The sequence below is a fragment of the Coregonus lavaretus genome (genome assembly GCF_964263955.1).
Source record: "Coregonus lavaretus genome assembly, chromosome: 13".
In the NCBI taxonomy this organism is placed as follows: Eukaryota; Metazoa; Chordata; class Actinopteri; order Salmoniformes; family Salmonidae; genus Coregonus; species Coregonus lavaretus.
Window position 1 is genome coordinate 481959 of NC_140000.1, and position 14828 is coordinate 496786.

Below are 14828 nucleotides of genomic sequence, written 5' to 3' on the forward strand. Positions count from 1 at the left end.
GCTGGTCCACCTCTAGGGGGTAGCTGGTCCACCTCTAGGGGGTAGCTGGTCCACCTCTAGGGGGTAGATGGTCCTCCTCTAGGTAGGTAGCTGGTCCTCCTCTAGGGGGTAGCTGGTCCTCCTCTAGGGGGGTAGCTGGTCCACCTCTAGGGGGGTAGCTGGTCCTGGTCCAGGAGGTAGCTGGTCCTCCTCTAGGGGGTAGCTGGTCCTCCTCTAGGTAGGTAGCTGGTCCTCCTCTAGGGAGTAGCTGGTCCTCCTCTAGGGGGGTAGCTGGTCCACCTCTAGGGGGGTAGCTGGTCCTCCTCCAGGGGGTAGCTGGTCCTGCTCCAGGAGGTAGCTGGTCCTCCTATAGGGGGTAGCTGGTCCTCCTCTAGGGGGTAGCTGGTCCACCTCTAGGGGGGTAGCTGGTCCTCCTCCAGGGGGTAGCTGGTCCTGCTCCAGGAGGTAGCTGGTCCTCCTCTAGGGGGTAGCTGGTCCACCTCTAGGGGGTAGCTGGTCCACCTCTAGGGAGGTAGCTGGTCCTCCTCTAGGGGGGTAGCTGGTCCTCCTCCAGGGGGTAGCTGGTCCTCCTCTAGGGGGGTAGCTGGTCCTCCTCTAGGTAGGTAGCTGGTCATCCTCTAGGGGGTAGCTGGTCCTCCTCTAGGGGGTAGCTGGTCCTCCTCTAGGTAGGTAGCTGGTCCACCTCTAGGGGGGTAGCTGGTCCTCCTCCAGGGGGTAGCTGGTCCTGCTCCAGGAGGTAGCTGGTCCTCCTCTAGGGGGTAGCTGGTCCTCCTCTAGGGGGTAGCTGGTCCTCCTCTAGGGAGGTAGCTGGTCCTCCAGGAGGTAACTGGTCCTCCTCCAGGAGGTAACTGGTCCTACTCCAGGAGGTAGCTGGTCCTCCTCTAGGGGGTAGCTGGTTCTCCTCCAGGGGGTAGCTGGTCCTGCTCCAGGAGGTAGCTGGTCCTCCTCTAGGGAGGTAGCTGGTCCTCCTCTAGGGGGTAGCTGGTCCTCCTCTAGGGAGGTAGCTGGTTCTCCTCCAGGGGGTAGCTGGTCCTGCTCCAGGAGGTAGCTGGTCCTCCTCTAGGGAGGTAGCTGGTCCTCCTCTAGGGGGTAGCTGGTCCTCCTCTAGGGAGGTAGCTGGTCCTCCTCCAGGAGGTAGCTGGTCCTCCTCCAGGGGGTAACTGGTCCTCCTCCAGGAGGTAGCTGGTCCTCCTCTAGGGAGGTAGCTGGTCCTCCTCCAGGAGGTAGCTGGTCCTCTAGGGAGGTAGCTGGTCCTCCTCCAGGAGGTAGCTGGTCCTCCTCCAGGAGGTAGCTGGTCCTCCTCCAGGAGGTAGCTGGTCCTCCTCCAGGGGGTAACTGGTCCTCCTCCAGGAGGTAGCTGGTCCTCCTCCAGGAGGTAGCTGGTCCTCCTCCAGGGGGTAACTGGTCCTCCTCCAGGAGGTAACTGGTCCTCCTCCAGGAGGTAGCTGGTCCTCCTCCAGGAGGTAGCTGGTCCTCCTCCAGGAGGTAGCTGGTCCTCCTCCAGGAGGTAGCTGGTCCTCCTCCAGGGGGTAACTGGTCCTCCTCCAGGAGGTAACTGGTCCTCCTCCAGGAGGTAGCTGGTCCTCTAGGGAGGTAGCTGGTCCTCCTCCAGGAGGTAGCTGGTCCTCCTCCAGGAGGTAGCTGGTCCTCCTCCAGGGGGTAACTGGTCCTCTTCTAACTATGTTGTTTATCATCTAACATTTTATTTTCAGAGCTCAGCTAGAAAAGTGTGAACTTTAGTTCTATTTGTGGACCACAGGAAGGATAAGTGCTGCATGTACAACGGCTAATGGTGATCCTAATCAACTAAACTAAACTATTCCATATGCATTCTGAGAGTTTTGTCAGTCGCATAAAGACAGCATCTGACACAATATTGTGTTTTCTCCAACATGCAACGAACATCCTTTCAAGTGTTTTTTTTAAATCCAATTAGATCAGTGCATGGTTTTATCAGCTGCTCACAGGAAATCTGCTGCAGCCCCCAAAATGTATGGTGGTCATATCAGGCTCAGAGATACGGTCATGAAATAGAAAAAACTGAATGTATCTGTTTTGTAGTTTGACGTTTCCTTTCTGTTTACAGGCAATGTAGGGAAACACACCAGATGTTGATGACTAAACCATGTTAATTCTATCAGGTGCACGATGATTCAGATTTCCCACCCACCCACCCAACCACTCCTGAATGAATGAATGGGTTTCTATGGTGACCTAAACTCTCAACTGGAGCACAAGCTGTGTTCAACTCATTACATCTGAGGCCCAAATGGCACCTTATTCCTTATATAGTGCACTACTTTTGACCAAAGCCCTACGAGCCCTCCCCTCCACAACGTTTACACAAGGACTCTCGTCTATCTATTGATGGATCCGAATGCAGCTGAAATATTTCGAAGGAGTTCCTTTTTTAGAAAACCAGTTTGTTTACCACAATCAAATCAGTTCTGTAATATACCTTCCCTCTCTTCCCCTGAAAACAGCATAGACCATTCAAACCATTACTGTAGCATGGAGGGAACCTGTCAGACCATTCAAACCATTACTGTAGCATGGAGGGAACCTGTCAGACCATTCAAACCATTACTGTAGCATGGAGGGAACCTGTCAGACCATTCAAACCATTACTGTAGCATGGAGGGAACCTGTCAGACCTCCAGCAGCTGTTACACCCTGTGTTCCAAATTGCACACTATTCCTTAAATAGTGCACTACTTTTGACCAGAGCATTATGGGTCCCCCATGGTCAAAAGTAGTGCACTATTTAATCTCTGGATTATGTTCTAAGGTCATGAAGGACTGTAAGTGCTATATCTCCACCCTATGTAAATGAGTTGAGTCAGGGTTCGCCAACTGGTGGTTTTATTTGGCCCACAAAGTTTTCTGAGCCCAAAACAATCAGCTCCAGGTGATTTTAATTTAAGAACTCTGTTCCCAAGTATTCCCACGTATAATAGAGAGAGATATATGTGATCATATACAAATGTAGGCAAGGTTTGAAATAATTATGTTTTAGTCAAATATTATATATGTTTGGGCTTCTTGCCATCACATTTGCAGTCTACAAATTATCTGTAATTATGTTCCGGCCCCCTGACCATCCGCTCAAGAAAAAAACGGCCCGTGGCTGAATCTAGTTGATGATCCCTAGGTTAAGTAAATATAATGTGCATATTTAGTGGCACTATATAATTAACAGAAGTGTAACATTTAGGTTACTGGCCCAATGGTCTTAACCACTAGGCTACCCGTGTAGCTCAGTTGGTAGAGCATGGCGCTTGCAACGCCAGGCTTGTGGGTTTGATTCCCACGGAGGGCCAGTATATAAAATAAAAAAAATAATTGTATGCACTCACTAACTGTAAGTCGCTCTGGATAAGAGCGTCTGCTAAATGACTAAAATGTAAATGCTACCCAACGCCCAGCAGTATGAATGCTATGCATGGTCCTTTATACACATGCACTAATGTATCTGTAACAAAGTACACAACACCAAGTCCCACTATTCTTGATTGAATCTTCATTGTTAAACATCATCATATAATATTAAAAACAGCAACCCACCTAATGTACAATACAGTACTACACTTACATGCAAATTGCCCAACAGCCAGCTATGGCCAGGCCAACAAAACACAACAAGGAAAAGAAGCATCATTCACAACACAGTCTTGAACATTCTCCTGCCTTTTTCAAATAGATACACTTTCATTTACCAGTAGGCTACCTGTATTATTCTGTATTAATTTACCAGTAGGCTACCTGTATTATTCTGTATTAATTTACCAGAAGGCTACCTGTATTATTCTGTATTCATTTACCAGAAGGCTACCTGTATTATTCTGTATTAATTTACCAGTAGGCTACCTGTATTATTCTGTATTAATTTACCAGAAGGCTACCTGTATTATTCTGTATTAATTTACCAGTAGGCTACCTGTATTATTCTGTATTAATTTACCAGTAGGCTACCTGTATTATTATGTATTCATTTACCAGTAGGATACCTGTATTATTCTGTATTCATTTACCAGTAGACTACCTGTATTATTCTGTATTCATTTACCAGTAGACTACCTGTATTATTCTGTATTCATTTATCAGTAGACTACCTGTATTATTCTGTATTCATTTACCAGTAGGCTACCTGTATTATTCTGTATTCATTTACCAGTAGACTACCTGTATTATTCTGTATGCATTTACCAGAAGGCTACCTGTATTATTCTGTATTCATTTGAATCTATCACAAGAAAATACACAACATGCAAAAACACTGGCAGCTGTCGTCTTCGTCATCTTTGTTTTTGAAGATTGGACAGAAAGATGGCTGTTGTGGATACATCAGAGAGAGGGGAAGGATCGGTTATGGCTGTTCTGGATACATCAGAGTGAGGGGAAGGATCAGTTATGGCTGTTCTGGATACATCAGAGTGAGGGGAAGGATCAGTAGTAGAGGTATTCTCTTCTCTGTATGATGAAGAAAGGTACTAGGCCTTTTTGGGCTTCATTCCCAGGCACAGTGCTAGCTCATTCCTCTGGATCTTTCCATCTTTGTTGACGTCACAGTGTCCCAGCAGCACTGCCCTCAGTTTGTCCAGCTCTGGACCAGTGATGCTGGGCTGAATGGAAGATCAACAGTTAAAAGGCATTAGTAGTGAAACTATGTTTGTATAGATGTATTTTATGTTGCACAAAATTGCTCTTCCGGGACAATAAAGATCTATTGAATGTGTGGGCTAAAGTTAATATATTCTGTAAGTTCCTTGAGGGCAAGAGGTGATGGTCAAGGAGCATTTCATCTGTTGTTGATGGAGAACACTTGACACAATATATGTCCTTAGGACCAGCCAGGACAGAGAACACTGGACACAATATATGTCCTTAGGACCAGCCAGGACAGAGATGTATCAGATAGAAGTATGTCCATGACAAGGACATATACAATAGGTATCATACAGGAGCATGTTTAAGACTGACTCAAAGATATACAATACAATAGAATAATACAATAGATACTTTATTGTCCATTGGTTTGATCGAAAATGTGTCTTCTACCTTTCCCAACACCATATTGTCCCATGTTATTACAAACACATGACTTTCACAAAGACATACAGTCGATTATAATAGGAACATGTTTGTGGCACATTCATAAAGACATAGTCTGATATTCTTCCCCACAACTTACCCTGACCAGTTCCATCATGTCTTTTACAAAGCCATCCACCTCTGGACCTTCCAAAGCTCCGGTGTTACTCTGACCAATGGAGAACATAGAACATAGAACATAGAACATATTAAAAGAGCATCATGCCAACATTCTAATCTCTCTTCTCTGAATGCAGACCAAACATCCTTGTTTTGCAACTCATATTTAATTTACAGGCCACATAGAGGAAGCAGTCGCCCTGCAAATCAAATCCAACATCTCAGCCCCAAGGTACTCTGTCTATACTCACAACATCATAGTGGTTGAATATTTTGTCAAAGTCTCTCTTTCTGTCTTCTTGACTGAAGGCCTGTAAACAGAGTAAATTATGTTAGTTTCATCTTCCATTTCCTAAGAAGATTTAGCAGAAGACTGTAATGAGCATTAGGAGAACACATCAACTGAACTCACATCCATTTTGAACTGTAGCATGAAGTTCTCTTCTAGAGCCAGGATCCTAAAGGAAAACATTAAATGAACAACAGTTTGATCAAGCAAAACAGCACAGTCAGACAAGGTATTGGTACTACAGTATTCAGAATTGTAATACGGTCAATCAGAAGTACCTGGCCAAATCGTTCAGATCCAAGCGACCGTCCTTATTTTTGTCAAAAATGTTCATCTGTAAGAAAAATGGAATTGATGCATAATAAAACATGTGCAATTTTGGTTCAAGAAAGACCAATGGAGATATTAAATATATTTGGCGATTACTGGTTTTCCTGCTTAAAAAAGACAACTAAACATGTTTGTCAATGGTTTAGATCTGAGGACAAATCAACAAATGTAGACGCAGGTTTTAGTGTTTTTCATTATGAATCTTGTTCTGGAGGCAGCTCTGCAGAGTGGTCACTAACTGGCAATGCCAAAACGTCATTAAACATAACCCTAACCTTAACCACACCACTAAACCTAATACCTAACCCTAACCTTAACCACACCACTAAGCCTAATGCCTAACCCTAATCTTAACCACACTGCTAAGCCTAACCCTAACCTTATCCACAATGCTAAGCCTAATACCTAACCCTAACCTTAACCACACCGCTAAGCCTAATGCCTAACCCTAACCTTAACCACACTGCTAAGCCTAACCCTAACCTTAACCACACTGCTAAGCCTAATACCTAACCGTAACCTTAACCACACTGCTAAGCCTAATGCCTAACCCTAACCTTAACCACACCGCTAAGCCTAATCCCTAACCCTAACCTTAACCACACTGCTAAGCCTAATACCTAACCCTAACCTTAACCACACCGCTAAGCCTAATACCTAACCCTAACCTTAACCACACCGCTAAGCCTAATGCCTAACCCTAACCTTAACCACACTGCTACGCCTAACCCTTACCTTAACCACACTGCTAAGCCTAATACCTAACCCTAACCTTAACCACACTACTAAGCCTAATACCTAACCCTAACCTTAACCACACCGCTAAGCCTAACGCCTAACCCTAACCTTAACCACACTGCTAAGCCTAATACCTAACCCTAACCTTAACCACACTGCTAAGCCTAACCCTAACCTTAACCACACTACTAAGCCTAATGCCTAACCCTAACCTTAACCACACTGCTAAGCCTAATTCCTAACCCTAACCTTAACCACACTGCTAAGCCTAATACCTAACCCTAACATTAACCACACTGCTAAGCCTAATACCTAACCCTAACCTTAACCACACTGCTAAGCCTAATGCCTAACCCTAACCTTAACCACACTGCTAAGCCTAACCCTAACCTTAACCACACTACTAAGCCTAATGCCTAACCCTAACCTTAACCACACTGCTAAGCCTAATGCCTAACCCTAACCTTAACCACACTGCTAAGCCTAATACCTAACCCTAACATTAACCACACTGCTAAGCCTAATGCCTAACCCTAACCTTAACCACACTGCTAAGCCTAATGCCTAACCCTAACCTTAACCACACTGCTAAGCCTAATGCCTAACCCTAACCTTAACCACACTGCTAAGCCTAATGCCTAACCCTATCCTTAAAGGCACATTTTTGTTTTCATAAATTTTTACAATATAGCCTATTTTGACTTTGCAGCTGGACTATCTAAGGGGGAATCTCTCAGCTCTGCCTCCGAGGCAAGACTCATGATTATAAACGTCAACCTGCCATTTTGACAGCCACTCTCTTTTGAAAATGAATATCATAGACAGGTTAGAAGTCCTCTAACGAGAACGAGGTGATGCCAGACCAGGCCAGGGTGAGAGACAGACAGAGTGAATTGGTATGAGAGGTGTGACAGTCTCCCGCCAGACACTGGTAATCTAATATCTCAGTCTGTTAGATGAGATTGATTAATACAGCTGGACAAGAGTGATCTGTCACAGTCCCAAATGACACCCTATTCCCTATATAGTGTATTACTTTTGACCAGAGCCCATAGGGAATAGGGTGGCATTTGGGACGCATCTCCCTGTCTGATGAACTGGAGAGAGAGACCCCACCTGGCTGCAGGATGAAGCCATTTTCTCCTAAATGGGAATCTGAGTCAGGGAAGTCCATTTAAAGTTAGAGCAAACGTTACAACGTTATCAGAGAATGGAACAGGCCTCTGGGTATAGATAGATTGGAAAGACCAGTCGGTGACATTATATCGCGATTCATATTTGACAGGAGTCTGGGCACAAGCCACATACATATTGAACATCCCGAAGTTCCTGTACATTCTATACACGGCGGGAAAAGTTGGTTGAAATGATGTTTGGTTGAAAATCTGGTTGTAATGACGTCACATACAGTGGGGGAAAAAAAGTATTTAGTCAGCCACCAATTGTGCAAGTTCTCCCACTTAAAAAGATGAGAGAGGCCTGTAATTTTCATCATAGGTACACGTAAACTGTGACAGACAAAATGAGGGGAAAAAATCCAGAAAATCACATTGTAGGATCTTTTATGAATTTATTTGCAAATTATGGTGGAAAATAAGTATTTGGTCACCTACAAACAAGCAAGATTTCTGGCTCTCACAGACCTGTAACTTCTTCTTTAAGAGGCTCCTCTGTCCTCCACTCGTTCCCTGTATTAATGGCACCTGTTTGAACTTGTTATCAGTATAAAAGACACCTGTCCACAACCTCAAACAGTCACACTCCAAACTCCACTATGGCCAAGACCAAAGAGCTGTCAAAGGACACCAGAAACAAAATTGTAGACCTGCACCAGGCTGGGAAGACTGAATCTGCAATAGGTAAGCAGCTTGGTTTGAAGAAATCAACTGTGGGAGCAATTATTAGGACATGGAAGACATACAAGACCACTGATAATCTCCCTCGATCTGGGGCTCCACGCAAGATCTCACCCCGTGGGGTCAAAATGATCACAAGAACGGTGAGCAAAAATCCCAGAACCACACGGGGGGACCTAGTGAATGACCTGCAGAGAGCTGGGACCAAAGTAACAAAGCCTACCATCAGTAACACACTATGCCGCCAGGGACTCAAATCCTGCAGTGCCAGACGTGTCCCCCTGCTTAAGCCAGTACATGTCCAGGCCTGTCTGAAGTTTGCTAGAGTGCATTTGGATGATCCAGAAGAGGATTGGGAGAATGTCATATGGTCAGATGAAACCAAAATAGAACTTTTTGGTAAAAACTCAACTCGTCGTGTTTGTAGGACAAAGAATGCTGAGTTGCATCCAAAGAACACCATACCTACTGTGAAGCATGGGGGTGGAAACATCATGCTTTGGGGCTGTTTTTCTGCAAAGGGACCAGGACGACTGATCCGTGTAAAGGAAAGAATGAATGGGGCCATGTATCGTGAGATTTTGAGTGAAAACCTCCTTCCATCAGCAAGGGCATTGAAGATGAAACGTGGCTGGGTCTTTCAGCATGACAATGATCCCAAACACACCGCCCGGGCAACGAAGGAGTGGCTTCGTAAGAAGCATTTCAAGGTCCTGGAGTGGCCTAGCCAGTCTCCAGCTCTCAACCCCATAGAAAATCTTTGGAGGGAGTTGAAAGTCTGTGTTGCCCAGCGACAGCCCCAAAACATCACTGCTCTAGAGGAGATCTGCATGGCGGAATGGGCCAAAATACCAGCAACAGTGTGTGAAAACCTTGTGAAGACTTACAGAAAACGTTTGACCTGTGTCATTGCCAACAAAGGGTATATAACAAAGTATTGAGAAACTTTTGATATTGACCAAATACTTATTTTCCACCATAATTTGCAAATAAATTCATAAAAAATCCTACAATGTGGTTTTCTGGAATTTTTTTCCTCATTTTGTCTGTCATAGTTGACGTGTACCTATGATGAAAATTACAGGCCTCTCTCATCTTTTTAAGTGGGAGAACTTGCACAATTGGTGGCTGACTAAATACTTTTTTTCCCCACTGTATTTGCCTGCTGAATCTATACCACGTTCAGTGACCTGAAAGGCACTCTGAAAGAGCCAAGAATAAAGTTAGTTTGGCCTGCATTAATGGTTCTAGAGACTGATGACTGCATTAGGTTGATTAGACGTAGTGCTTGAGTTATCTTCTTTTACACACACTGGAGAGAGATACTGTAAATCAGTGGGTAAGAGACTATAAAGACTGTGTGTCATGGCCAAAAGGGAAAGAAAGCATCCCAAGACTGGCAACAGGAACTAAGAGGATATCTTTAGTACAGGCCCTATCTTCCTCCAGGAACCAAGAGGATATCTTTAGTACAGGCCCTATCTTCCTCCAGGAACCAAGATGATATCTTTAGTACAGGCCCTATCTTCCTCCAGGAACCAAGAGGATATCTTTAGTACAGCTTCCTCCAGGAACTAAGAAGATATCTTTAGTACAGGCCCTATGTCCCTCCAGGAACCAAGAGGATATCTTTAGTAAAGCTTCCTCCAGGAACCAAGATGATAACTTTAGTACAGCTTCCTCCAGGAACCAAGAGGATATCTTTAGTACAGCTTCCTCCAGGAACCAAGAGGATATCTTTAGTACAGCTTCCTCCAGGAACCAAGAGGATAACTTTAGTACAGCTTCCTCCAGGAACCAAGAGGATAACTTTAGTACAGCTTTCTCCAGGAACCAAGAGGATATCTTTAGTAAAGCTTCCTCCAGGAACCAAGAGGATATCTTTAGTACAGCTTCCTCCAGGAACCAAGAGGATATCTTTAGTACAGCTTCCTCCAGGAACCAAGATGATATCTTTAGTACAGGCCCTATGTCCCTCCAGGAACCAAGAGGATGTATTTAGTACCTCCAGGAACCAAGAGGAACACATTTCCAGCGTTTGTTTTGAAATAGTATTTATTAATTATGAAATTATGAAAAATATTAATAACATTCCACCAATGAGGCCAATAGGGGGCGATTTGGTCATTTGACTGCAGGAAAGGCCTACGAGACTGTTGTTTTACCATTGCGTCTGTGTACTCATCCAGTTTGCTGGAGGACACAGCCTTCCCGTGCTGCTGGAACAAGTCCTTCAGGAAACCCTGTTAACAAAGAAGGAGAGATGAGATAAAAAGGGCATGGTTTATTGGTTTATTTCCTGATTCACTGAAATCAGATCTAACATGGTTTGCTAAATATAAAGAAACAGAGAATTGTTTAAAGAGAAATGCAGAAGGTTCCCCACTGCTCAGCTGCAACCTCCAAGGCCACTACTGAAGATTTCCCTTTTGTAAGGAGGTTTCCTTCTGTTTATTTAACTATACACCTCCACCTAAACCTTCACCTTCACAAAGTACACTCTTAGGAAAAAGGGTTCCAAAAGGGTTCTTCGGCTGTCCCCATAGGATAACCATTTTTGGTTCCATGTAGAACCATTTTTGGTTCCAGGTAGAACCCTTTTTGGTTTACATGGAGCCCAAAAGGGTTCTACTTGCAACCAAAAAGGGTTCTTCAAAGGGTTCTCCTATGGGGACAGCCGAAGAACCCTTTAAGGTTCTAGATAGCACCTTTTTTTGTAAGAGTGTAGAGTGAAGGAGGCTGGGGAAGGATGCGGTCTCTGTAGAGTGAAGGAGGCTGGGGAAGAATGAGGTCTCAGTAGAGTGAAGGAGGCTGGGGAAGACTGAGGTCTCAGTAGAGTGAAGGAGGCTGGGGAAGGATGAGGTCTCTGTAGAGTGAAGGAGGCTGGGGAAGACTGAGGTCTCAGTAGAGTGAAGGAGGCTGGGGAAGACTGAAGTCTCAGTAGAGTGAAGGAGGCTGGGGAAGACTGAGGTCTCAGTAGAGTGAAGGAGGCTGGGGAAGGATGAGGTCTCTGTAGAGTGAAGGAGGCTGGGGAAGACTGAGGTCTCAGTAGAGTGAGGAAGGCTGGGGAAGACTGAGGTCTCAGTAGAGTGAAGGAGGCTGGGGAAGACTGAGGTCTCAGTAGAGTGAAGGAGGCTGGGGAAGGATGAGGTCTCTATAGAGTGAAGGAGGCTGGGGAAGACTGAGGTCTCAGTAGAGTGAAGGAGGCTGGGGGAGGATGAGGTCTCTATAGAGTGAAGGAGGCTGGGGAAGGATGAGGTCTCAGTAGAGTGAAGGAGGCTGGGGAAGGATGAGGTCTCTATAGAGTGAAGGAGGCTGGGGAAGACTGAGGTCTCAGTAGAGTGAAGGAGGCTGGGGAAGGATGAGGTCTCTATAGAGTGAAGGAGGCGGTGGAAGGATGAGGTGTTCTGTAGAGTGAAGGAGGCTGGGGAAGACTGAGGTCTCAGTAGAGTGAAGGAGGCTGGGGAATGTGAGGTCTCTGTAGAGTGAAGGAGGCTGGGGAGACAGAGGTCTGTAGAGTGAAGGAGGCTGGGGAGACTGATAGAATAATAGATTGTGTAATCGCTCTCTCTTTTCGTTCCCTCTGTCCTTCTTTTCTTTCTTGAACACAACTTCCACATTCATTCCATATCTCACAGAGAAATCAGTGACAACACTGAGGTATCCCCCTTATGTGTCTTGTTTGGTCAGTGGTGATTCTGTGTGTAGGAGTGGGAGTTCAACAACATCACTTTCTGTGTGTAGGAGTGGGAGTTCAACAACATCACCTTCTGTGTGTAGGAGTGAGAGTTCAACAACATCACCTTCTGTGTGTAGGAGTGGAGTTAAACAACACTACCTTCTGTGTGTAGGAGTGGAGTTAAACAACACTACCTTCTGTGTGTAGGAGTGGGAGTTAAACAACACTACCTTCTGTGTGTAGGAGTGGGAGTTAAACAACACTACCTTCTGTGTGTAGGAGTGGGAGTTAAACAACATTACCTTCTGTGTGTAGGAGTGGAGTTAAACAACATTACCTTCTGTGTGTAGGAGTGGAGTTAAACAACATTACCTTCTGTGTGTAGGAGTGGAGTTAAACAACACTACCTTCTGTGTGTAGGATTGGGAGTTAAACAACATTACCTTCTGTGTGTAGGAGTGGAGTTAAACAACATTACCTTCTGTGTGTAGGAGTGGAGTTAAACAACATTACCTTCTGTGTGTAGGAGTGGAGTTAAACAACATTACCTTCTGTGTGTAGGAGTGGAGTTAAACAACATTACCTTCTGTGTGTAGGAGTGGGAGTTAAACAACATTACCTTCTGTGTGTTGGAGTGGCGTTAAACAACATTACCTTCTGTGTGTAGGAGTGGCGTTAAACAACATTACCTTCTGTGTGTAGGAGTGGAGTTAAACAACATTACCTTCTGTGTGTAGGAGTGGGAGTTAAACAACATTACCTTCTGTGTGTAGGAGTGGCGTTAAACAACATTACCTTCTGTGTGTTGGAGTAGAGTTAAACAACATTACCTTCTGTGTGTAGGAGTGGGAGTTAAACAACATTACCTTCTGTGTGTAGGAGTGGGAGTTCAACAACATCACCTTCTGTGTGTAGGAGTGGGAGTTCAACAACATCACCTTCTGTGTGTAGGAGTGGGAGTTCAACAACATTACCTTCTGTGTGTAGGAGTGGAGTTAAACAACATTACCTTCTGTGTGTAGGAGTGGGAGTTAAACAACAGTACCTTCTGTGTGTAGGAGTGGCGTTAAACAACATTACCTTCTGTGTGTTGGAGTGGAGTTAAACAACATTACCTTCTGTGTGTAGGAGTGGGAGTTAAACAACATTACCTTCTATGTGTAGGAGTGGAGTTAAACAACATTATCTTCTGTGTGTAGGAGTGGGAGTTCAACAACATTACCTTCTATGTGTAGGAGTGGAGTTAAACAACATTATCTTCTGTGTGTAGGAGTGGGAGTTAAACAACATCACCTTCTGTGTGTAGGAGTGGGAGTTCAACAACATTACCTTCTATGTGTAGGAGTGGAGTTAAACAACATTATCTTCTGTGTGTAGGAGTGGGAGTTAAACAACATTACCTTCAGCTCTACAGCTGATATGTATCCACTGCTGTCAGCATCATACTTTCTCCAGATCTACAAAGACAAGAAGGACAATCAGTTACTACTGCTGTAAATACAAATACCTGCCACCAATGACTTTAGTAAGCATTAAGGTGCTTATCCAGGTGAGTTCTTTGTCTTCTTCAGAGTTACTGTGATAGCCACACCAAAAAACATAGAACAAGGAACTGCGAACATAGTTTCCGTAAATTACAAATTATATCTCACATATCTGGTTCTACAGATCTGGCAGGTACACAGATCACCAAACAGGCCATTCCAACAGATCACCACACGGACCATTCCAACAGATCACCACACAGACCATTCCAACAGATCACCACACAGACCATTCTAACAGATCACCACACAGTCCATTCTAACAGATCACCACACAGACCATTCCAACAGATCACCACACAGACCTTTCCTGAACATCCAACTGCAGGTTTTCTTCCTGTATCACATACACTCACAAAAGGCAGAATCCTAATATGAGATCTGCACACACATTTTGCATAAATCTCCAATTGACATCAATATAGCCTCACCAAAGTCTACACTGTCGTCCAGAGGGGCATCTTACCTTCATAAAGTCTACACTGTTGTCCAGAGGGGCTTCTTACCTTCATAAAGTCTACACTGTTGTCCAGAGGGGCTTCTTACCTTCATAAAGTCTACACTGTTTTCCAGAGGGGCTTCTTACCTTCATAAAGTCTACACTGTTTTCCAGAGGGGCTTCCCTGCGGAACACCAGGAGGAAGTTCTCATCCTCTGGCAGGATCATCATGGCCAACTGCAACACAATCAAATAAACATTATAAACTGGGTGGTTCGAGCCCTGAATGCTGATTGGCTGACAGCCGTGGTATATCAGACCGTATACCACGGGTATGACAAAACATTTATTTTTACGTTGGTAACCAGTTTATAATATCAATAAGGCACCTCAGGGGTTTGTGGTATATGGCCAATATACCACGGCTAAGGGCTGTATCCAGGCACTCCGCATTCCGTCGTGCTTAAAGAACAGCCCTTAGCCGTGGTATATTGGCCATATACTACACCCCCTCGTGCCCTATTGCTTAATTAACATTTAGCAGATGCTATTATCCGGAGTCACTTACAATACGTGAATTCAAGTAAAGTGCATTCAACCGCATGTCACGATAATTGCACCACAGTTATCAGCAACATATCAGTGGAAGTAAGATGAGAGAGAAACCATCCTTAAGACAGCAGCAGCTGTACAGTGAGTCTCTCCCAGCCCAGCTGACCTCCCATGCAACCAGCCGAGAGCC

General features: G+C 44.8%; 1 protein-coding gene across 1 annotated transcript in view; it reads right to left on the minus strand.

Annotated features, from left to right (window-relative positions):
- Positions 1–3500: 3500 nt before the first annotated feature.
- Positions 3501–14828, minus strand: part of LOC311140399 (secretagogin-like) — a 24468-nt gene continuing 13140 nt past the window's right edge. The window contains exons 4-11 of the mRNA XM_084175437.1: positions 14234–14323; positions 13504–13560; positions 10590–10667; positions 5779–5834; positions 5624–5669; positions 5463–5522; positions 5192–5260; positions 3501–4622 (exon numbers count right to left, since the gene is read on the minus strand). Of these exons, the coding sequence (XP_084031563.1) occupies positions 4491–4622; positions 5192–5260; positions 5463–5522; positions 5624–5669; positions 5779–5834; positions 10590–10667; positions 13504–13560; positions 14234–14323 (588 nt within the window). The 3' untranslated portion in view covers positions 3501–4490. The remainder of the gene's footprint in view (positions 4623–5191; positions 5261–5462; positions 5523–5623; positions 5670–5778; positions 5835–10589; positions 10668–13503; positions 13561–14233; positions 14324–14828) is intronic.